Source organism: Mustela putorius, unplaced genomic scaffold, assembly GCF_011764305.1.
Source record: "Mustela putorius furo isolate JIRA1106 unplaced genomic scaffold, ASM1176430v1.1 tig00000198_pilon_pilon_pilon, whole genome shotgun sequence".
NCBI classification, from domain to species: domain Eukaryota; kingdom Metazoa; phylum Chordata; class Mammalia; order Carnivora; family Mustelidae; genus Mustela; species Mustela putorius.
In genome coordinates this window covers 455,018-480,882 of record NW_025421311.1, presented here as the reverse complement: position 1 = coordinate 480,882, position 25,865 = coordinate 455,018, and the positions used below count along the sequence as shown (strand labels likewise).

At 39.7% G+C, this 25,865-nt stretch overlaps 1 protein-coding gene across 9 annotated transcripts in view; it reads right to left on the bottom strand.

Annotated features, from left to right (window-relative positions):
* Positions 1-25,865, bottom strand: part of CEP126 (centrosomal protein 126) — a 103,535-nt gene that overhangs the window by 47,185 nt on the left and 30,485 nt on the right. For all 9 annotated transcript variants that reach the window (XR_006605932.1, XR_006605931.1, XR_006605930.1 and 6 more), the window contains exons 3-4: positions 12,974-13,119; positions 7,086-7,197 (exon numbers count right to left, since the gene is read on the bottom strand). Coding sequence is in view for 3 of the 9 variants with exons in the window: in XM_013062438.2 (XP_012917892.1) it covers positions 7,086-7,197; positions 12,974-13,119 (258 nt within the window). In the remaining 6 variants the exon portion in view is untranslated. The remainder of the gene's footprint in view (positions 1-7,085; positions 7,198-12,973; positions 13,120-25,865) is intronic.

Below are 25,865 nucleotides of genomic sequence, written 5' to 3'. Positions count from 1 at the left end.
CTGCCACTAGTATTTTCCATATTGGAACAGTTGTTTATGAGTACTGATAGCATCAACTGCTTTGGATGCTCCCTGTTTCCTGCCATTACTTTGTTCCTTAACACATTTTAGGTTGATATTCCACATATAGTGGATTTTTAATGTGACAATAGCTTATCAATATTGTACCTTAATCGTATTTTCAATAAATAAAAAATGTATTTCTATTAACCTAACACCTGATCCTTAATATTCTAATATTTCATATTTGTATAGCATTTTATAATTTACAAGCATTTTCGTACATGTTACTGAACATTCTTAGTTATCTGTGGAGAGAAATTCAATGTTTTAATAAGTTAGTCATAGTGTTCTCTCTGTAAATTCTACACATTTATTGTTTTCCAAATAGATAACATTCATGTGCGTGTGTATACATACAGATAGGTGTAGACTGTCATAGTCAAAATAGCGCATATAATAATAAGTGAAAACTATGTACTCTAATTTAGAATGGAGGTCATCTCTCGGGAAACAAAACGATGTTATGTTACTCAGTGGCCCCAGCATAGATTTCGATAATGCTAACTGTATGTTTGGGTGCTACAGGGAAATCAGAGATGTTCTGACACTTCATCTCTTCTAAGACTTTAAGGAAATGTACAGTGTCGAGCGAAAAATGTCTATACCTTCATTCCTAGCACTATAGAGCTTTTTTTTTTTTAATTGAAAATATCTGGGGGCACCTGGGTGGCTCAGTGGGTTGAGCCTCTGCCTATGGCTCAGGTTATGATCTCAGGGTTCTGGGATCGAGCCCCGCAACGGGCTCCCTGCTCAGTGGGGAATCTGCTTCCTCCTCTCTCTCTGCCTACTTGTGATCTCTGTCTGTCAAATAAATAAATAAAATCTTAAAAAAAAGAAAAGAAAAGAAATATCTGACAACACGAAGGCTGACAACTGATATGCAGAAAAAGAAGCCTGTGAGCAAGGAAAACCCGTACACAACAATGCACAATGCTTTTATATGAAGTGATTTGGAATTTTTAATACTCTGAACTCCCCCTCTCAATGTCTGTCATCTTGCCTTTCCCACGGAGTACTCTAGACCTAAGCGGCCTTCACCCCCAGCTTCCTCAGCCACTGCTGCCCGGCTTCTTCCCCTGCCCTGAGGTACTGCTTTTGCCAGAGATTAACTAAAAACAGACACTTCTGCACTGGTGCTGTCTTTCTGGCTTTAATCCCCTTGGTTTGCATGTCCCCATGCTTTCCTGGTTATTTTCCTACTTTTCTGGTTGTTCCTGCTCAGGTTCTTTCTTGAGCTCCTTTCTTTGCACGTCCTTTGTATGCTGGTATTTCTTTCTTTTTTTAAAAAGATTTTATTTATTCATTTAACAGAGAGGTAGAGTACCGGCAGGGAGAGCAGCAGGCAGAGTGGGAGGGAGAAGCAGGCTTCCTGCTAAGTCAGGAGCTGGATGTGGGACTCGATCCCACAGGTTGATCCCTGGGATCATGACCTGAGCAGAAGGCAGCTGTTTAATGAACTAAGCCACCCAGGCATCCCTGGAATGTCTTTTTTTTTTTTTTTTAAGATTTTATTTATTTATCAGAGAGAGAGAGGGCAAGAGAGCAAGCACAGGCAGACAGAATGGCAGGCAGAGGCAGAGGGAGAAGCAGGCTCCCTGCCGAGCAAGGAGCCCGATGCGGGACTCGATCCCAGGACGCTGGGATCATGACCTGAGCCGAAGGCAGCTGCTTAACCAACTGAGCCACCCGGGCGTCCCTGGAATGTCTTTTTTATAGTATTTCTTTGAATGGGGATATATACATTATTCACCAATAAATGCCTAATGCTTTAAATTTATAACTACCCTATATGTAGAAACCTGAAAATTATTCCAATTAAATAAAAAAAATACAAAAAATTTCGTTTGTTCTTACAATTCAAAATGTATTTTAAAACGACATTTTTATAGCAGCCAAAACCTTTAACCCCAAATTGAGAACTGTAGTCTCATAAGCGTGACAAAACGGCCACATTCTAACTTATTTATCTTGGTTACTGAGGGCGGGGGGGGGGGGGGGATGCTGCAGGTCCACCAAGAGACAAAGCGGACTGGCGACGGGCGTGGATTCCTTTTGGGCGCTCAGAGCTCCATCCCTGTTACTTTTATTTTATCATAACAGATAATCGCTGCAACTTAAAAAAAAGTTTAAATGGACTCTTGGTATTTAGTATTGGTGATGCTTGCTAAGATTTTAGAACCCCAAAAATGAGAATCAGAAAATGGCCCACAATTGAAAAAAAAAAAAACAAAACAAAACCCGAAGGGACTTGACAGCTACACAGTATAATCCGGTGTTGTACATCAGTGGTGTCTTGAATAAGTGGTGTTTTTTCCCAAACAGAGCACCTCGTTAAACACCTAGTGAATATTGTGCAATCATACTAAGTGCTGGGGGACTAAGTTCCAAAGAAAATTAATGTGATTTGCTTGACCTAACATAGCAGGACAAATCTCAAGCATCATCAAGATTAGGAACTCAATCTGTTGGTCCCCGCGCCCTTAAGGGAAGCTCATCCACATGGGCACCATCTCATGAAGACTTGGTGCTTTGCTCCCGAAATCCAGAGAGCAGCCAAACATCGAACTGGACGCTTGCTGTATAAATGATCTATTAAATATGCTTGTAAAAAAAAAACAAAAACAAAAAAAACTTCCAAAAGGTCAAAAGTTACATAATTATTTTATCTCCTTACTCCAGGTAATTCTGTTAAGAAGATACTGACTGAACTGCAGTTTTATTCTGTGAAGTTTTGGTGTCAAAGCAAATGTACTGGGGTGCCTGGGTGGCTCAGTTGGTGAAGCACCTGTCTTCGGCTCATGTTGCGATCCTGGAGTCCTGGGATCGAACCCTGCATTGGTCTTTCTGCTCAGGTGGGAGTCTGCTTCTCTCTCCCTCTGCCCATCCCACTGCTTATTCTCTCTCTCACAAATAAACAAATAAAAAATTTTTAAAAAGCGCTAATGTATTGAAATCCAGTAAAGTTCTGAACTTTCATCTAACTTAACAAAACTACTATGCATTTTGGTGAGTTTTTACAAGGTGCACTCGATCTGAAGAATCACTTCTAATTATTATGCTGAAATTTGTGAGGGTTATGGGACCCTCCTCTTTGCTTATCCACCTACACTCTGTGTAACCCAGAGGACTGCATCAACCACAGAGAGCTGATGTGAAGCTACAGCTTTGCTTCTCCCCAAGTGTGGGAATTCTTACGATTGGACATGTCTCTCCTGTGGACCTAGACATTATCCACATGGAGCCATCACCAGGAATACTGGTTCCTGTTTGGAACATGGGGTTTCTAGTGAAGGTGGCTACACACCCACGCCCATGATCTTGTTGCTCGTAGTTGAGCTGTCCCGTGTGGGGAGAGGGGCACAGCAAGGACTGACTGCTCTGTGGTCTGCCGCAGGGAGTTCCTGCTTGTGTACCATTTAGCCACTGTTCCCTAGAATATCACAGTCGGGCTGGGGGGACATAACTATGTATAAAAATGAAGCAACAGCACAAACAATTCACGACTTTCAACTGTATTTACATAGTCTGGGTCTCTCACTTCATTTTAGGTCCAATTGTTTTTATACATTTGTACTTGGATATGTATCCCCTCAATTCAGGCACCTGCAAGGAAATTTAGCAATATCTTGCCAACTTGTACCATTTCATTTCTTTTTATTCTTAAAGTCAACAAATTCTCTCAATCATCAAGACTTAAAATTTCAGCTTCTTTGGATCATTTTTGCTTTTTTTTCATTTTCTTTATCCTATCATACACCAAACTCATCATTTAACTTCCATAATCTATTTCTTTTTTTTTTTTTTAAGATTTTATTTATTTATTTGACAGACGAAGATCACAAGTAGGCAGAGAGGCAGGCAGAGAGAGGAGGAAGCAGGCTCCCTGCTGAACAGAGAGCCTGATGTGGGGCTTGATCCCAGGACCCTGAGATCATGACCTGAGCCGAAGGCAGAGGCTTAACCCACTGAGCCACCCAGGTGCCCCTCCATAATCTATTTCTATGAAATGTATTTTCCTTCTATCCTTCTTTCCAACTTCACTACTACTATCCTTTTAACCTAAGTCCTTTTAAATTCATGGCTGGATACCTCCTGATTTCCCTGCTATTAATCACTCCATGTTCCACATTGTATCCTTCTATCTGGTCAACATTCTTAAATCCTCTTTCTTACACCACTTCTCTGTGCTGTGAAAAGGTGTATCATTCCTTCTCTCATCCTTTCCTTCTACCCACTCATAATATTTTTATTCCTTTACAGACCTATCATTTTCCTGCTATATAAAATAGTACTAATCCAGTTTAAGCAGTAATGATCTATCCTTTGGATTATCCCATTATCTTCTCTTGTCCCCTTCAGTTTCTTTCCATCCTTTCATTTTCCAACATTCACACCAATATCTTTCTACAATGACAAAGAGGATTTTATCAGTCCCTGATTGGGGATCCTGGGGGGCTCAGTCAGTGAAGCGTCTGCCTTTGGCTCGGATCATGATCCCAGGATCCTGGGATGGAGCCTGAGTCAGACTCCCTGCTCAGTGGAGAATCTGCTTCTCCTTCTCCCTCTGCTCCTCCCCTACACTCCTCTCCTGCTCTCTCTCTCTCTCAAATAAATCTTTAAAAAATCAGTCCTTGATTAAAAACCTTCACTGCTTCTCTACCAGTTACAGAACAAACTTCAAACTTCCCAGCTAGCCATAAAAACATTTCACATTGTATATCAATCTTCATTTCTAGATTATCTCCTCCTACTAGCAATATACCCTAGAATCCTGCCACACCGGACAAGCTCTACGTCCTTCGGGGTCCGTGTCTTCTACCACACTGCGGGCCTGCAGGTGCTCAACCCAACCTATGCCCCCTCATTAGACACCTGGTACTCGTCCTTCAAGCTTCTTCCCAACTTTACACTTCATACTTGATCACTTTGCTGATATTTCTGTAACAGACCCCGTACACGTATTACATGTGTATCATACCGTAGCTGCAGACCTGTCCTGAGAGGAGAAGCACACCTCACTCACAGGGTCAACCGTGCCGATCACAGTGACGCTCAAAAGAGGAATGTAAGACACTCAACATGCTTTCCTCCTCTATCTTTCTGGCCTCAGCTCTGGGACTCACCAGTTTGATGTCATCCTTTCAGGCTATTGTTCTATCACTCTTTTCCTTTCATAGACAAACTTTTATCTTTACTTGCCCACTTTCCGTTTCTTTTCCACCCATGGCACTCTCTTTTCTGTCCTCATCCCCTTCTGGCACTACTCTGACAGCAGTCCCAGGCTGACTGCTTCCTGCAACAGAGGGGACACACTGCCTCTGCACTGGATACCCTCTCTTTTCCAGATTCACTTTCCATGCTTCTCCACTTGTCTCTGCTTGGCAGAGATGAAATGAACCTTTGTCTTTTGGTTTATGGCTCGGTTTGGCCAATGGAAGGTACTAGAAAGAGCCAGGGTGATGGGAGAAAGACGTTTTTGATCATTGGTCTTCTAGCTTCCACTGTGCTGGGCTCCTCCACCGAGGACACGAGGGTCTGTCTGGCAGCCCTCTTCACAGGTCTCCAGGTCAGGTCTGTGGGGGTAATACTGATTCTGGGGTGCCTGGGTGGCTCAGTGGGTTAAGCCGCTGCCTTAGGCTCAGGTCATGATCTCGGGGTTGTGGGATCGCGTCCCGCATCAGGCTCTCTGCTCAGCAGGGAGCGTGCTTCCTCCTCTCTCTCTCTGCCTGCCTCTCTGCCTACTTGTGATCTCTCTCTGTCAAATAAATAAATAAAATCTTAAAAAAAAATACTGATTCTGTGGTGGCCAGTTCTTGGGGGGCTCCTCCAATCTGTTCTGGCTTTCCAGTTCCTTCATTAATCCCTCTGCCATCACCCCTCTTAAATGTGCCACCTGTTCTGGGGCAGGATAACAACTATGTTACTGACCATCTGATCTGATCTCTATAAACTGCTTTTTTTCCCCAAGAAACCCTACCCTTCCTCAGTTTCCGTGATACAACCCTCTCCTAGTCCTGCATCAACCCTTCTGCTCCTATCTGGAGGCCTCTGTCTTCTGCTTCCTTAAATGTGGCTGTTCTTGGTGCTCTGTCCTAGATCTGTCATCACAGTACACACCCTCATCACTGTGTCCCATCCACCGTGCGGTGTTCTGTGACCAGAAGCCCACCTCTTTCTCTAGTGCTCTGAGCTCACGTAATTTCAACGACATATATTGAAATAGCCTCCTGTTTTGTCCTCTTTCAATCCATTATTCACATTTGTTCACAGTAGACTGGAATGACATATTAAAAAAGAAAAGCTGATCTAGACTCCAGCCCAGGACCCCGAGATCATGACCTGAGCTGAAGGCAGAGGCTTAACCCACTGAGCCACCCAGGGGCCCCAGTACTCTTCTATACTTTCTGAAGCACTTTCGCTTCTTTCCTGCATTTTACAGAGTTATACTCCCCACATCCCCTTTACAATGCCTGATCTAGTGCTATGCATATTGTAGCTTCAATAAACATTTATAATAAATAAATGGAAAATATAAAATGGCCCAGGGTACTCTGGTTTGATCCATCCTACTGCTCCTTGATGATTCATTTAAGCTACTCCGGAGAGGAACCAGGAGATATTAGCTTTTTCTAGACATCCAAGAAATATTTTTCCATGAGGAATAACCCATTTCTACCATAAACTACTCCTTTTATCTAAACTTATATTACTACAATTCAACACATTTTTTCCTCTCAGTAAAGATAAATAATGAACACCAGTATTTTAAAATGGTTTTAGTGATGGCTTCCATAAAAAAATATTCAATATAGGCAGCACTATAATACCAAAGATGAGTTAGAATTTTGCCTTATTCTTGAGCAATTTATATTCTCCTCTCCCTCAAATTAATCTATGAAAATAAAATAGTAAACTCTACAACAAAGGTGAGAAGTAACTGATGAAAAGGCCTACAAACTCAGCAGTAAGCTGTATAATTGTTACATATTAATAATTATACATTGTAATAATAAATTACTTACCTCCAATTTATTGTTGGTCTGTAGGAAGGGAGGAGGTTTACTTCTGATTTTAAATTGGATTCTTGAATTTGCTTGAGGGCTTCTTCCAACAGAGGAACTCGTTTTTGAAAAACTAAAAGGATAATAGAGAAAAATCAAATAGTACAGAATCACTTCATTTTCAATGATCTCTTTCTTATATAAGGTTGGTCAATAATAAAATAGTACTTTAAAGCTTTTGTAAAAAGAAAGTATCTTTTAAAATACTGTAAATATTTTAAATTTAGGTATCTAATTCCCCACATAGAAACTGCTACATCGCCAATTTTGAGAATATTTAACTGGAAAAGACTTTGAGAAATGTCCAGGCTCTTTCATTCTGGCACGTAAATCCCACTATATTTGATCTAGATTGAGTCTGACAAAATTTACGAATATTCTTTTTTATTCTTTAAAGATTTATTTATTGGGGCGGGGGGAGAGAACAAGAGTGCACCAGCAGAGGGAGGAGGGAGGGAGAGGGAGAGGCTCTCAAGCAGACTTCCTGCAGACGTCGGAGCCAGAGGCCATGACCTGAGCCGAAATCAAGAGCCGGCCACTCAACAAACTGAGCCACCCACGTGCCCCAAAGTTTATTAATATTTTTAAGAAGAAAATGGGAAGTGTAAAAAACACCAACTACTGTTCACAGAGAGCTTACTGTTACAGACATTATTTTCAAGCATGCTGTATTAACTAATTTAATCCTCATTATGGCCCATGAAGCTGATGCTATTTCAATGTCCATTTTGCAACGGAGGAGACTGGGCCCCAGTTGAGGGTCACAGATTCTGGGACGTTTGTCTACATACATGCAGCACATCCTCCAACCAGCCCTGCTTCCCATGAGTGCCCGCTTCCCCAAAGCCTTTGGCGGTGCACTGCACTCAGAGCGCCCTTCTTGTCCTACGTCGCCCAGTGCTCTTCCCGCCCTGCTGCTCAGAGGGAGCACAGCCGTCTGCCAGGGGCACTGCTTCTCCTGCTATCTGCTTAAGCGGAGGATCGGTTTCCCTGCGGTCAGGTACCGCAAAAACTCAAGGCATGGAGGTGGGGTAGCTGACTCTCGAGCTCTCCACTGACACCTCCAAACTGTCTTGGTTAACCTTCGGATTTGGGAGTAAACTAAACGAATAAGACAATTATTTAATAGTTGTCTTTCATAGCTGTTTCTGCTCCTCATTCACTGCACTGAATTTTCTTAAAATCTTAATTTGGTATTTTGCATAATATATCCATATTAGAAGCTAAAAAATATACGTAATACACATTTGGAAGTCTTGTTCTTGATCATTTGCATATACTATAACTGTTTCTTTATGCAAATATAAATATATATTCTAATTTCCCGCTTTCTCACCAGAAGGCAGAATACTGTTATCTTGTGATCTGGACCTTTTTTTATGACTAACAATATGTCCTGAAAATCAGGGATAGACACAAGTTTATATGAGCATACGGCTTATGTAACTTGGGGGACTTCATTAAGAAAAAATAATGCAGGGGTGCCTGGGTGGCTCAGTGGGTTTAAAGCCTCTGCCTTCAGCTCAGGTCATGATCTCAGGGTCCTGGGATCGAGCCCCACATCAGGCTCTCTGCTCCCTGGGGAGCCTGCGTCCTCCTCTCTTTCTCTGCCTACCTCTCTGCCTACTGTGACCTCTGTCTGTCAAGTAAATAAATAAAATCTTAAAAAAAAAAAAAGGAAAAAAATAATGCAAAAGTACTCATATAAAATGAGGTGTAGGGGCTGTGACAGTGAGGGCTCATGAAACTCAAGCCTCAGTAGCTTCACAGTAAACCTCCTTCTGCTGGAAAACTTTCCACATCAGTCCACAAAGTTTCTCCATCACTTCTTCTAATAACTGTATATTATTCCATTGTGTGAGTGTGTCATTTGTTTTTGCTAAAACTCCTGACTCTTTGTACCCAGACCTTTTGGTAGTTGGCGCCCTCTTTGGGGCAAGTAATTCCCATAAGTGGTAAGTAATTTTCTCAGGCATTTACAGTAACTGACCACATCTTCTTTCTTCAAACTACCTTCTCCTATGCCTTCTTATACATTATTTTCTTTATTTGATTTTGCCATTGTGCATTCTTGAGAAGGACTTCTCAAAACCTCTTTTAGTTTCTCTTGTCTATCTCCAGTAAATAGTAGTGTACGTTAAGACTCTATTTTAGGGGGAAAAAAAAGATTCTACCCTCAATCTGTGGTCTATACCCTGTGGTTTAGTGTCTCTCGCCCATGGCTTCATTTATCAAGTATATATCACTCATTAATGACTCTTTTTTTTTAAGATTTTATTTATTTATTTGAAAGAGAGAGAGAATGAGAGAGAGCGAGAGAGCATTAGAAAGGGGAGGGTCAGAGGGAGAAGCAAATTCCCCGTCAAGCAGAGAGCCTGATACAGGACTTGATCCCTGGACTCCAGGATCATTACCTGAGCTGAAGGCTTAACCAACTGGGCCACCCAGGCGCCCATCTTAGTGACTCTTAAATATACATCTCTATTCATCTTTTTCTTAAAATTCAGACCCATATTTCTTTTCTTTTTTTCTTTTTTTAAAGATTTTATTTATTTATGTGACAGTAGATGGAGAGGCAGGCAGAGAGAGAGAGAGAGAGAGAGAGAGGGAAGCAGGCTCCCCGCTGAGCAGAGAGCCCCATCCCAGGACCCTGAGATCATGACCTGAGCCAAAGGCAGCGGCTTAACCCACTGAGCCACCCAGGCGCCCTCTTTTTTTTTTTTTTTTTTTTTTTTAAATAAGACTTTATTTACCTGACACAGAGAGAAAAGAGAATGTGAGCGAGCACAAGCAGGAGGAGCGGCAGGCAGAGGGATGGGGAGAAGCAGGTTCCCTGCTGAGCAAGGAGCCCAATGAGGGATTTGATCCAAGGACCCTGGAATCATGACCTGGGCTGAAGGCAGATGCCCCACCGACTGAGTCCCCTAGGTTCCCCCACAGACCCATACTTCTAGTTGTTGATTTGATTTCCCCATTTAGATGAGCCACAGAAGGCTCAAAATCAATGCATTTAAAACTTAATGATCGTTCACACCTCTAATCTGATTTTCCTTCTTTATCCATAATCTTGATGAATATCATCATGTATCAAAATAATTAATTCCTTAAAAAAGTATAAAAATATGTGAGACTCTCTGCTAAGTCCTAGGGGCAAGGCTCTCCCTCTAGACTTTCCCCACTCTCCATCAACTAGTAACTGAAATCTACTGATTCTATCTCTTGAATATACTACCACTTTTCTCCACATGCAGGACAGCTTGCCCCCTCCTGCCATAAGTACTGGAACAGTCTCGTGCTAGTCTATCTACTTCAGTATGTTTTCACTTCAATTTACCTCTATGTTGCCACAGTAACTATCTTTCTCATAAACAGATCTAATTGTAGTAGAGACCCTCAAGTTTCCCACCTACCACTATCCATCTTCCCTTCCTTCCTTGGCAACAGACTGCACACTCACAGTCAGAGCAGCGATGCAGAATTACTCAACACTGTTGTTTTGTCAGTCTTCCCTGCACATGGCGTTGCTGATTATACATAAGTAGACAGATGGACAGTGTTAGGAAAATAATTTAAAAGGAGCTCAGAGGTACAACCTTTTGTTCTTTACAATTCTCCCTTCTTCCTGCCTACAACATTGGTATGATGCTGGAGCTTCAGCAGCAAATATGTGACCAGGAGGGTGAAGATGAAAATCACAAACTAAGGATAGTTGAGCCAAGAGACAGAAGGCATCTGCACTCCCAGTGACACCGCATATCCTCAAACCAGCCGTGACTGCCTACCTCAGGACTTCACATTATACAAGAGAAAAATAAACCCATATTTAAGCCATTGTTATTTTTAGAGGTATTATTAGCTGTCTCATATCGTCCTCACTTAATGTTATCAGATTGCTTTTCAATTACAGTAGGGACTCTTACTGACACCGTAATAGGTCCCTTTTTTTTTTTTTAAGATTTTATTTATTTATTTGATAGACAGAGGTCACAAGTAGGCAGACAGGCAGGCAGAGAGAGAGAGAGAGAGGAGGAAGCAGGCTCCCTGCTGAGCAGAGAGCCCAATGTGGGGCCTGATCACAGGATCCTGAGATCCTGACCTGAGCAGAAGGTAGAGGCTTGAACCCACTGAGCCACCCAGGTGCCCCAGTAATGGTTGCTTTTAAAAAAACCTTAGGTGGATTATATTTTGGATACGAGTGAAATTTCTAGCATGATATGCCAAGCGCTTTGAGCATTGGTTCGAACTTAGTTTCTAGTCTCACATTCATTCTTCTTCACCTTCTCCCATCCTGTGCTTCAGGATGCATTAAAATACATAATTTATTTGTACAAGTTTTTCCTTCTGTTGGGGATTTTATTTTATTTTTTTTTTTAAAGATTTTATTTATTTATTTGACAGAGATCACAAGTAGGCAGAGAGGCAGGCAGAGAGAGGAGGAAGCAGGGTCCTGGCTGAGCAGAGAGCCCCATGCCCAGCTGGATCCCAGGACCCTGAGATCATGACCTGAAACGGAGGCAGAGGTTTTAACCCACTGAACCACCCAGGCGCCCCCTGTTGGGGATTTTAATTTTTTTTTTTCTCTTTGCTTGGCAAAATGCTCATTCTTCAAGATGCAAATTAAGTCATTTTTCCAGGGATGGTGTCCTTGATGTCCCTATATAGGTTTAGCGTTCTTCCTTCTGTGTTCACACAGAAATTTACACATTCTGTTACCACAGAGATTCTCAATACATTTATTGATATTGTTTACATTACTTTCATCTCCAAAATAGGCCGTGAGATCTTTAATGGTAGAGAATGGTTATCTTTCTATCTCAGCCCAGGGCTAAGTATAGTATAGTACAACATACGTTTGCTGAACATAAAGGTTCTGCTTGTCCCTCTTTCCTTCCTTCCTTCCTTCCTTCCTTCCTTCCTTCCTTCCTTTCTCTTAGAGAGAGCACATGTGTGTAAGGAGGGGTTAGGAAAGGGGCAGACGGAGAGAAGAGAATCTTAGTGTGCAGAGCTTGACATGGGTCTCAATCTCATGACCGTTAGATCATGACCTGAGCTGAAATCAAGAATCAGATACTAACCAACTGAGCCACTCAGGTGCCCTGTCCTTTTCTTTTTGAAGCTTTGACATTTTATACTTAATTCCGTGTTACTATTTAAGGTATAAAAAATGTAGATATGGTACCAAAGAATCAACTATAATCGTATTTAAATTCTTAACTGATTCCTGGTCTTAGATTGTTAGATTATAATACTCTATACAATTTATTTTTATTTTGTCAGTCTCTTAGGTAAGAATTTGAACCAAAATGTGAATAAAATGCCAGAATGAATGTGGCGCTAATTTGCCAAACCTAAACGTTAAATTTTCTGTTTACTATATCAGTTTTAAAAAAGACAAAACACTGTAAGCTGGTATGAAGTAGAATCACACTTGAGAACTTTCAAAATTTACTAATAGAGCCAACAATATATTCTCCAAATTAAACCTAAATCAAATTATAATTTTTCATTTGGTTAAAGTCTTATTGCTCAAAAGGTATGCTTTTTAGTTTGAATTTATACTTCTTTTTCTTAATTTACCATTTTATTGTCTACTCAAGTTAAATATGATTACATTTTCACTTTTTTAAGATTTTTTTTTTTTTTTTTTAATTTGACAGAGAGAGTACAAACAGGCAGACAGAGGGAGAAGGAGAAGCAGATTCCCCACCGAGCAGGGAGCCCAATGTGTGGCTTGAGCCCAGGACCCTGACATCATGACCCGAGCTGAAAGCATATGCTTAACCAACTGAGCCACCCAGGAGCCCTTCATTTTCATTTTTATCCTCATATTGTTCTAGAAGTTCATATACCTGCTCTCCTCCGTTGTGAAAGAGGAATATGAGCACGCTGGAATTTTTCAGTGACTTCTTCAAACTTCTCTTTTCTTTGTTGAAGTATTTGTTCTCTGATTTGTTGTTCTTTTTCTTCTTGTTCTTTTCGTTTTTCTTCAAAAGCTCTATATGTAAAACACAAAGTAGATAACTGAATGAGGGAATAAGTCTTAAAAATATGAACACAGAAAATAGTTTCAAACTAATGATTTGTTCTGTTTTCATATTTCAAAAGTCTACTTACTTAGAAACAACACATTTTTTAAAATTTTTTTATTTTTATTTTTATTTTTTTTAAATATTTTATTTATTTATTTGACAGAGAGAGATCACAAGCAGGCAGAGGCAGGCAGAGAGAGAGGAAGGGAAGCAGGCTCTCTGCAGAGGAGAGAGCCCGATGTGGGACTCGATCCCAGGACCCTGAGATCATGACCTGAGCCGAAGGCAGCGGCTCAACCCACTGAGCCACCCAGGCGCCCCCGAAACAACACATTTTAAATTAAAAAAAAAAGGGCTCTTCACTAACAATCTTAGTATCTTTTTTTTTTTAAATAAAGATTTTATTTATTTATTTGACAGAGAGAAATCACAAGTACACTGAGAGGCAGGCAGAGAGAAAGAGAGAGAAGCAGGCTCCCCGCTGAGCAGAGAGCCCGATGCGGGACTCGATCCCAGGACCCTGAGCTGAAGGCAGCGGCTTAACCCACTGAGCCACCCAGGCGCCCCAATCTTAGTATCTTTATATGTAGCAATTCCAGAACCTTATCCAGACCTTTTGCAGCTAAGGGAAGGCTCTTATATCTAATTTCTGTCAGGCCTACATCCATGTTCTCACCTCTGAAAGCCTGTTGTGGAGGAATTCTTTACTAAAAAGATTTACTAAAAACTACTTTCTGGAATGAGAAAAATAAATTCATTGGTGAAAGAAGCAGCCTTGCAAATCATAGGGCATTTAAGATAATACCATAGATCTTTCTTCTTCTTTTAGACCAAAAGTTTAAAATTGACTGTCATATTAAGTCTGAACTATGCTAGAAATCCATACAACTTACATAAAAATCTTGACTCCACCTTCTCTTGAAAATCTGCAAGATTTGTCAACCCTGAACTCCTATCCAGACATGACAACAAATACCTGCCCATAGCCTTTCTCAGTCCCTATTTTTCTTAACTTTCCTATTTCATTTATTTCTGATTGCCTGGGCACTTGAGTTCATGTTCTCTAGATTCAACTGTTTCAAAAAATTAATTTTGTTGGTGGAAAACGTGTGTATGTGTGTTTCAGTAATTATTTACTGGACAATGAGAAAAATGAAGGAGGAGGCTGGTGACTCACTGGTTAAGAAACTGCTAAGTGGTTCTGCTCTTTGGAATGTATGGGATTGAGTGGTAGATAAGAACTCTCCAAGATTTTTAGTGTCATGGGTTACTAGTAACCATCCTTCCAAAGACCTTCACTGGCCTGAGCATTATTATTGTCCAAGTAACTGAGATTTAGGGAACTACAATTCTGGGAAGTAAAGCTGCAAATCTTCAAACAGTCCTACCCCTGTGGCAGGTAGGAGATAGTGGAGGAGTGCCACAGGTAGGCACTCCCACATAATCTCCTTCAAGAGCCTCCTCAAGTCAAGACAAGGAAGCCTGCCTTCAGCACTTGATTCAACATAATACTGGAAGTCCTAGTCAGAGCAAGAGGAGTAAATAAAAGGCATCCAAAATGGAGAGAAAAAAGGCAAAATTATCTGTTCGCAAGTGGCATATTATATGCAGAAAACTTTAAAGGTTCCACAAAAACACTGTTATGACTAGTAAATAAATTCAGCAAAGTTGCAGGATATAAAATCAACACACAAGAATCAGTTGCATTTCTATATACTAACAATTAATAATCTAGATAGGAAATTAAGAAAGCAATTCCATTTACAGTAGCATCAAAAAGAATAAAATGCTTGGGAATAAACTTAGCCAAGAAAGTAAAAGACTTGGACACCAAAAATACAAAACATTGCTGAAGTTTTTTAAAAAATACACATAAATGGAAAGATATCCTATGTTCATGGATTAGTAGACTCAATTAAAAAATTCACCTTAAAATTTATATGAAATCTCTAGGGACCCGCAAATAGCCACAACATTCTGATTTAAAAACTTACAACAAATTTATGGTAATCAAGGTAGTACAGCCACAGCCTAAAGACAGATATATCAGTGGAAGAGATTAGAGAGCCTAGAAATAAACCCTTGTGTGGTAAAATAATTTTCCACAAGGGTGCCAAAACCATTCAATGAAGAAGAAGCGGTCTTTTTCAACAAATGATGGTGGGAAAACTGGATATCCATATGCCAAAGAAAGAAAATGGACCCTTGTCGGGAGCCAGTACAGGAGGCCTACTATAAGAGCTGTAAGGGACTGAATATGATTGGCTGTTCATTTAGGTCCACTCACTCGGGAGGTGCATGAGCACTGCATTCTGATTGGTTAACACTGCCTGCATAAAAAACCCATGCAGGAGATGGAGATCTGTGTGCACTTCACTTTCCACTCAACTTCGGAAAAGCCACCGAAGAACAAAAACCTCCAGAGAACAAAAGCCTGAAAAACCGGATTCCAGAGCCCAGCCCCTTGATAGGGGGGCAGGAGGACTCAACCCAAGCAAGACTGACTGAAAAACGAGGCAGCCCTCCCCGCAAAGCCAGCCAAAAGAAGGTGCGGACAACCACCACAGGGTCCCCATAAAGCTGTAAAACCCCAATATCAGGGAAAGCAATATATTAAGCTCCCAGTATTGCCCTAAAACCTGTGTATTTCATAGATACAACTTTTATTTTAGTTTGTCCTCACTATTCTTGTTCTTTTTAATTTTTTTAACCTACTTACCATTACAACTAGAGGTTTAATACAACATATTCATAATAACCTTTTTGCATACATATAACTGTGTTTTTCTTTTCTATTTTTTTAAATATCTATCTATATATATGTATATAGATAGATAGATATAAGTTTCAAGGTAATCCTCTTTCCCTAATCAATACTATCCCTATATTTCATGTTTGTACACAGTCCAGATCCTCCAAATGAAGGCATTCACAGCCAAGTTCAAAGTGTTTGTATACACACTGAGCGTTTTGGAGGGGAGGGAGGGGGAAGGTTGGGTGAGCCTGGCGGTGGGTGCTAAGGAAGGCACGTATTGCATGGAGCACTGGGTGTGGTACATAAACAATGAATCCTGGAACACTGAAAAAATAAAATTAAATTAAAAAAAAAAGTGTTTGTATAAAGAGACATTCCAGGATAGTAAAGCTTAGAGAGCTCTCCCTTCCTGAAGACTGGGGAGTAAAGATATAAAAGATCTCTCCTTCCTAGCTCTAGAGAGTGCTTGTATTCCAGAGCAAAGATAAGGTTTCTTTCTCTCTGGATATATAAGATCAGAGTTTCCATATTTTATGGTTCCTATATTGTAATGCACTAGTTCCTACTCTGTAGGAACTGCCCTTTGGGGACTGGAGTTTAGGAAACCATGCAAGAGAGCTTTGGCTGCTGCTTTTTCCATGACAATATATAGTCTTTGTCTCTGAATGGGGGGATTTGCTTTCTATCAGCCTGACACCCACAGAGGAAATCTTGGTATCATTAGCTTGAATGTAGGTCAGTATCTCAGATCCTTTACAGTTCTTCAGTTTCTGATTCAGCTCTTGCTGGACCGAATATAAAGTAAGACCCAGGAAGACCTCCACAAATACAGGTAGTTTCTGAAAGCAAAAAGATCGAACAGTAGAAGACATTGGACTATATTAACATCAAAGCAGACTTTAAGAAAAAGGCTGTTAGCAGAGATGAAAACAACATTTGATAATGATAGAAGAGTCAATTTATCAGGAAGACATAAAAATCGTAAGTATGTATACACCTAGTAAGAGACTTTCATAATACATGAAGCAAACACAGACTCAAGGGAGAAACTGATGAATCTACAATTATAGTTACATATCGTAACATCTCTCAGTAATTGACACACCAATCAGATAAAAAGGATCATAATACAGAAGATTTGAACAAAACTATCAACTACCTTGACATTATTGATATTTACAGAACAACTATTTACACCCAACAATTGTAATACATATTCTTATGTACAACATAAGAAATCTTATATTGGGCCATAAAACAAATGTCAATGAATTTCCTAAGACTTAAATCTTACAAAAGAATGTTCTCTGATCAAAACAGATTTGCATCAGAAATCAATTATAATATCTAGAAAACCTCAATAAATGGAAATTTTAAAAAAAGTTTCTAAATGGGCGCCTGGGTGGCTCAGTGAGTTAAGCTGCTGCCTTCGGCTCAGGTCATGATCTCAGGGTCCTGGGATCGAGTCCCGCATCGGGCTCTCTGCTCAGCAGGGAGCCTGCTTCCTCCTCTCTCTCTCTCTCTGCCTACTTGTAATCTTTCTCTGTCAAATAAATAAATAAAATCTTAAAAAAAAAATTTAAAAAATTTAAAATGTTTCTAAATGGGCGCCTGGGTGGCTCAGTGGGTTAAGCCGCTGCCTTTGGCTCGGGTCATGATCTCAGGGTCCTGGGATAAGAGTCCCGCGTCAGGCTCTCTGCTCAGCAGGGAGCCTGCTTCCTCCTCTCTTTCTCTGCCTGCCTCTCTGCCTACTTGTGATCTCTCTCTGTCAAATAAATAAATAAAATCTTTTAAATAAAAAGTTTCTAAATAAGTTACAGTTCAAAAATGAAATCAAAAGGGAAGTAGCAAAGCTTTTTAAACTACACAAAAATGAAAATGCTGCATACCAAATTTATTAAGTGCAGTTATTCAGAGGGAAACTTATGACCTTAAGTGCCTACAGTGGAAAAGGAGAAGTTTAAAATCAATGATTTCAGTTTCCACCTTAAGAAGCTAGAAGATGTACAAATTTATCCTGAAGTGAAAAGAACTTATAAAGAAACTAATGAAACAGTTAACTAAAAAATAGAGACTACACAGACTAAAGTTGTGTATGAAAATTTTAGTAAAATTGATAAGCTCCTACCAAGAATGATGAATGAAAAAAAAATGAAGAAAAAATAGCAAACAAAAACTATCACTATCATGAATAAAAGACCGGATATATCGCTACAAATATGTATCATAGACATTAAAAGAATAATATGAACAACTTTATGCTAATAAATTTAACAACTTAGATAAAATGGACCAATTTCTTGAAAAAATCAATTTACCAAAACTGACAAAAATAAAATGTGAAAAACTCTGTACTTATTAATAAAATTATTTTACAATTAGTAAGCTTCCTACAAAGAAAACTCCAGGTTCAGATATTTTATTACCATCTCTGTCAAACATTTAAAGGAGAAATAACAATCATACAACCTTTTTCCAAATACAAAGTGGAGGAAACACTTCCCCAACATATTTCTTAAGGCCTGAATAACCCTGATTTCCAAACCTGACAAAGATATTATAAAGAATTTATAGGTCAACATCTCTCAAACTACACACAAAAATCATTCACAAAATACTAGCAAATAAAATCCATCAGTTTATTAAAAAACTCCCATATCATTACCAAATGAGAGCTACCCCTGGAAGGCAAGGGTGACTTGACACAGCAAAATTTATCAGTGAAATTAACCACACTGACCAAATAAAGGAGGAAGGTATATGATAATATTCGATGCATGTTCACGATAAGAACATTCCTAGCAAACTAGGAATGAAACAAAACTCTGTCTGATAAAGGGCATCTACCCAAATCCATAGCGAGCAGGGTGGTTAACAGTACAATAGTTAATACTTCCCTCCAAAGGGACAGATGGCAAAACATCTCACTCGGATTGCTTTGACTGCTCATTACATCGGAGTCCTAGAAAGTTCCGTAAGGCCAACATAAACATAAAAGGCATCGACTGGAAAGGCAGATGTTAGATTCCTTTTATTTGCAGATGACATGATTATACAAACGGAATATGCTAAGGAATTTAGAATTAATGAGTGGATTTAACAAGTTCTCAGAATACAAGGTCAACATAGAAAAATCTATTGTATTTCTGCATATGAAATGCCTACGTTACATAACAAAAGACGTGTAAGAACTTTCCAATAATACCGAGAAAAAACAGCTGTAAGATACTGCACACACATACACAGAGGAAAGAGGGAGAAATACACTATGTTCATGAATTTCATGTATTACAATACTCAATACTGTTATACCAATTCTCCCTAAATTGATCTGTATGTTCATCACAATCCCACTCAAAACTGGGAAGGTTTGGGGCACCTGGGTGGCTCAGTTGGTTAAGCAACCGCCTTTGGCTCAGGTCACGGTCCCGGGGTCCCGGGATCGAGTCCCGCATGAGGCTCCCAGCTCCATGCGGAGTCTGCTTCTCCCTCTGACCTTCTCGCCTCTCATGCTCTCTCTCACTGTCTCTCAAATAAATAAATAAATAAAAATATTAAAAAAAAAAAAAACTGGGAAGGTTTATGTGTATGGAAAAGCAAAAATACTTACAATAGGCAAAACAATCTTGAATTAAAACAAAACAGGAGAGTGTGTACTACATTATTTCACTATATAACAGTGGTTCTCAACTGGGGGCAATTTTGTCCCTTTCCTTCTCAGTAAACATTGGGCAATGTCTGGAAATGTTTTAATTGCTGCCACTAGGGTGCACTAGTGATATCTAGTAGGTAGAAGCCAGGATGCTGCTAACCATCTTGTAACAAGGAGGAAGTCCCCCTTAACAAAGCACAATCTTATCCCAAATGTCAACAATACTGTTGACAATTTCTGACATAACGCCACAGTAATCAAGGCAGTGCAGTATTGGTGTAAGATAAACAGACCAATAGAATATAATATGGAACATAGAAATACACCCTCACATACACTCATTTTTTAAAAAAGGTGACAAAACCTCTAAATGTAGAATGGATTTTTTTTTTTTTTTCATTTCAATGTACACATTTACTTATTAGGGTAAAGCCAATATTTTTTTTTTTTTATAAACATATATTTTTATCCCCAGGGGTACAGGTCTGTGAATCACCAGGTTTACACACTTCACAGCACTCACCAAAGCACATACCCTCCCCAATGTCCATAATCCCACCCCCTTCTCCCAAAACCCCTCCCCCCGGCAACCCTCAGTTTGTTTTGTGAGATTAAGAGTCACTTATGGTTTGTCTCCCTCCCAATCCCATCTTGTTTCATTGATTCTTATCGTACCCACTTAAGCCTCCATGTTGCATCACCACTTCCTCATATCAGGGAGATCATATGATAGTTGTCTTTCTCTGCTTGACTTATTTCGCTAAGCATGATACGCTCTAGTTCCATCCATGTTGTTGCAAATGGCAAGATTTCATTTCTTTTGATGGCTGCATAGTATTCCATTGTGTATATATACCACATCTTCTTGATCCATTCATCTGTTGATGGACATCTAGGTTCTTTCCATAGTTTGGCTATTGTGGACATTGCTGCTATAAACATTCGGGTGCATGTGTCCCTTTGGATCACTACATTTGTATCTTTAGGGTAAATACCCAATAGTGCAATTGCTGGGTCATAGGGCAGTTCTATTTTCAACATTTTGAGGAACCTCCATGCTGTTTTCCAGAGTGGCTGCACCAGCTTGCATTCCCACCAACAGTGTAGGAGGGTTCCCCTTTCTCGCCGCATCCTCGCCAGCATCTGTCATTTCCTGACTTGTTGATTTTAGCCATTCTGACTGGTGTGAGGTGATATCTCATTGTGGTTTTGATTTGTATTTCCCTGATGCCGAGTGATATGGAGCACTTTTTCATGTGTCTGTTCGCCATCTGGATGTCTTCTTTGCAGAAATGTCTGTTCATGTCTTCTGCCCATTTCTTGATTGGATTATTTGTTCTTTGGGTGTTGAGTTTGCTAAGTTCTTTATAGATTCTGGACACTAGTCCTTTATCTGATATGTCGTTTGCAAATATCTTCTCCCATTCTGTCAGTTGTCTTTTGACTTTGTTAACTGTTTCCTTTGCTGTGCAAAAGCTTTTGATCTTGATGAAATCCCAGTAGTTCATTTTTTCCCTTGCTTCCCTTGCCTTTTGCGTTGTTCCTAGGAAGATGTTGCTGCGGCAGAGGTCGAAGAGGTTGCTCCCTGTGTTCTCCTCAAGGATTTTGATGGATTCCTTTCGTACATTGAGGTCCTTCATCCATTTTGAGTCTATTTTTGTGTGTGGTGTAAGGAAATGGTCCAATTTCATTTTTTCTGCATGTGGCTGTCCAATTTTCCCAGCACCATTTATTGAAAAGGCTGTCTTTTTTTCCATTGGACATTCTTTCCTGCTTTGTCGAAGATTAGTTGACCATAGATTTGAGGGTCTATTTCTGGGCTCTCTATTCTGTTCCATTGATCTATGTGTCTGTTTTTGTGCCAGTACCATGCTGTCTTGATGATGACAGCTTTGTAATAGAGCTTGAAGTCCGGAATTGTGATGCCACCAACGTTGGCTTTCTTTTTCAATATCCCTTTGGCTATTCGAGGTCTTTTCTGGTTCCATATAAATTTTAGAATTATTTGTTCCATCCATTTCTTTGAAAAAGATGGATGGTACTTTGATAGGAATTGCATTAAATGTGTAGATTGCTTTAGGTAGCATAGACATTTTCACAATATTTATTCTTCCAATCCAGGAGCATGGAACATTTTTCCATTTCTTTGTGTCTTCCTCAATTTCTTTCATGAGTACTTTATAGTTTTCTGAGTATAGATTCTGTGCCTCTTTGGTTAGGTTTTATTCCTAGGTATCTTATGGTTTTGGATGCAATTGTAAATGGGATTGACTCCTTAATATCTCTTTCTTCTGTCTTGCTGTTGGTGTAGAGAAATGCAACTGATTTCTGTGCATTGATTTTATATCCTGACACTTTACTGAATTCCTGTATAAGTTCTAGCAGTTTTGGAGTGGAGTCTTTTGGGTTTTCCACATATAGTATCATATCATCTGCGAAGAGTGATAATTTGACTTCTTCTTTGCCGATTTGGATGCCTTTAATTTCCTTTTGTTGTCTGATTGCTGAGGCTAGGACCTCTAGTACGATGTTGAATAGCAGTGGTGATAATGGACATCCCTGCCGTGTTCCTGACCTTAGCGGAAAAGCTTTCAGTTTTTTCTCCATTGAGAATGATATTTGTGGTGGGTTTTTCATAGATGGCTTTGATGATATTGAGGTATGTGCCCTCTATCCCTACACTTTGAAGAGTTTTGATCAGGAAGGGATGTTGTTGTACTTTGTCAAATGCTTTTTCAGCATCTATTGAGAGTATCATATGGTTCTTGTTCTTTCTTTTATTGATGTGTTGTATCACATTGACTGATTTGCGGATGTTGAACCAACCTTGCAGCCCTGGAATAAATCCCACTTGGTCGTGGTGAATAATCTTTTTAATGTACTGTTGAATCCTATTGGCTAGTATTTTGTTGAGTATTTTCGCATCTGTGTTCATCAAGGATATCGGTCTATAGCTCTCTTTTTTGGTGGGATCCTTGTCTGGTTTTGGGATCAAGGTGATGCTGGCCTCATAAAATGAGTTTGGAAGTTTTCCTTCCATTTCTATTTTTTGGAACAGTTTCAGGAGAATAGGAATTAGTTCTTCTTTGAATGTTTGGTAGAATTCCCCCGGGAAGCCGTCTGGCCCTGGGCTTTTGTTTGTTTGGAGATTTTTAATGACTGTTTCAATCTCCTTACTGGTTATGGGTCTGTTCAGGCTTTCTATTTCTTCCTGGTTCAGTTGTGGTAGTTTATATGTTTCTAGGAATGCATCCATTTCTTCCAGATTGTCAAATTTATTGCCATAGAGTTGCTCATAGTATGTTCTTATAATAGTTTGTATTTCTTTGGTGTTAGTTGTGATCTCTCCTCTTTCATTCATGATTTTATTTATTTGGGTCCTTTCTCTTTTCTTTTTGATAAGTCGGGCCAGGGGTTTATCAATTTTATTAATTCTTTCAAAGAACCAGCTCCTAGTTTCGTTGATTTGTTCTATTGTTTTTTTGGTTTCTATTTCATTGATTTCTGCTCTGATCTTTATGATTTCTCTTCTCCTGCTGGGCTTAGGGTTTCTTTCTTGTTCTTTCTCCAGCTCCTTTAGGTGTAGGGTTAGATTGTGTACCTGAGACCTTTCTTGTTTCTTGAGAAAGGCTTGTACCGCTATATATTTTCCTCTCAGGACTGCCTTCGTTGTGTCCCACAGATTTTGAACCGTTGAAACCGTTGTTTCCATGATTTTTTTCAATTCTTCTTTAATTTCCCGGTTGACCCATTCATTCTTTAGAAGGATACTGTTTAGTCTCCATGTATTTGGGTTCTTTCCAAACTTCCTTTTGTGGTTGAGTTCTAGCTTTAGAGCATTGTGGTCTGAAAATATGCAGGGAATGATCCCAATCTTTTGATACCGGTTGAGTCCTGATTTAGGTCCGAGGATGTGATCTATTCTGGAGAATGTTCCATGTGCACTAGAGAAGAATGTGTATTCTGTTGCTTTGGGATGAAATATTCTGAATATATCTGTGATGTCCATCAGGTCCAGTGTGTCATTTAAGGCCTTTATTTCCTTGCTGATCTTTTGCTTGGATGACCTGTCCATTTCAGTGAGGGGAGTGTTAAAGTCCCCTACTATCATTGTTATTATTGTTGATGTGTTTCTTTGATTTTGTTATTAATTGGTTTATATAGTTGGCTGCTCCCACATTGGGGGCATAGATATTTAAAATTGTTAAATCTTCTTGTTGGACAGACCCTTTGAGTATGATATAGTGTCCTTCCTCATCTCTTATTATAGTCTTTGGCTTAAAATCTAATTGATCTGATATAAGGATTGCCACTCCTGCTTTCTTCTGATGTCCATTAGCATGGTAAAATTCTTTTCCACCCCCTCACTTTAAATCTGGGGGTGTCTTCGGGCTTAAAATGTGTTTCTTGGAGGCAACATATAGATGGGTTTTGTTTTTTTATCCATTCTGATACCCTGTGTCTTTTGACAGGGGCATTTAGCCCATTCACATTCAGGGTAACTATTGAGAGATATGAATTTAGTGCCATTGTATTGCCTGTAAGGCGACTGTTACTGTATATGGTCTCTGTTCCTTTCTGATCTACCACTTGTAGGCTCTCTCTTTGCTTAGAGGACCCCTTTCAATATTTCCTGTAGAGCTGGTTTGGTATTTGCAAATTCTTTCAGTTGTTGTTTGTCCTGGAAGCTTTTAATCTCTCCTTCTATTTTCAATGATAGCCTAGCTGGATATAGTATTCTTGGCTGCATGTTTTTCTCGTTTAGTGCTCTGAAAATATCATGCCAGCTCTTTCTGGCCTGCCAGGTCTCTGTGGATAAGTCAGCTGCCAATCTAATATTTTTACCATTGTATGTTACAGACTTCTTTTCCGGGGCTGCTTTCAGGATTTTCTCTTTGTCATTGAGACTTGTAAATTTTACTATTAGGTGACGGGGTGTGGGCCTATTCTTATTGATTTTGAGGGGCATTCTCTGAACCTCCTGAATTTTGATGCTCGTTCCCTTTGCCATATTGGGGAAATTCTCCCCAATAATTCTCTCCAGTATACCTTCTGCTCCCCTCTCACTTTCTTCTTCTTCTGGAATCCCAATTATTCTAATGTTGTTTCGTCTTATGGTGTCACTTATCTCTCGAATTCTCCCCTCGTGGTCCAGTAGCTGTTTGTCCCTCTTTTGCTCAGCTTCTTTATTCTCTGTCATTTGGTCTTCTATATCACTAATTCTTTCTTCTGCCTCATTTATCCTAGCAGTTAGAGCCTCCATTTTTGATTGCACCTCATTAATAGCTTTTTTGATTTCACCTTGGTTAGATTTTAGTTCTTTTATTTCTCCAGAAAGGGCTTTTATATCTCTCGAGAGGGTTTCTCTAATATCTTCCATGCCTTTTTCGAGCCCGGCTAGAACCTTGAGAATTGTCATTCTGAACTCTAGATCTGACATATTACCGATGTCTGTATTGATTAGGTCCCTAGCCTTCGGTACCGCCTCTTGTTCTTTTTTTTGTGTTGAATTTTTACGTCTTGTCATTTTGTCCAGATAAGAGTAAATGAAGGGGCAAGTAAAATACTAAAAGGGTGGCAACAACCCCAGGAAAATATGCTTTAACCAAATTAGAAGAGATCCAAAATCGTGAGTGGGGAGAAAGGGGATAAAAAGAGGTTCAAAAAGGAAGAAAGAAAGAAAAAAACAAAAAAAAAAAGAAAAAGAAAAAAAAAAAGAAAAGAAGAGAAAAGAATTTTTTAAAAAAGAAAACACCTAAGAAAAATGTAAAATATATATATATATATATTAGATAAACTAGTAAAAAATCGTTAAAAAAGAAAAAGGTAACAGTTAAAAAAAAAAAATTTTACCCGAAGGCGAGAAAAAAAAAAAAAATGAAAAAGAAAAAATTAAATTAACTGCAAGACTAAAAAAAAAATCACAGGAAAAAAGCCATGAGTTCCGTGCTTGGCTTTCTCCTCCTCTGGAATTCTGCTGCTCTCCTTGGTATTGAAACCGCACTCCTTGGTAGGTGAACTTGGTCTCGGCTGGATTTCTTGTTGATCTTCTGGGGGAGGGGCCTGTTGTAGTGATTCTCAAGTGTCTTTGCCCCAGGCGGAATTGCACCGCCCTTACCCGGGGCCGGGGTGAGTAATCCGCTCGGGTTTGCTTTCAGGAGCTTTTGTTCCCTGAGCGCTTTCCGTAGAGTTCCAGAGGACGGGAATACAAATGGCGGCCTCCTGGTCTCCGGCCCGGAGGAGCCGAGAGCCCAGGGCCCCACTCCTCAGTGCGCCCTCAGAGAACAGCGCCCAGTTACTCCCGT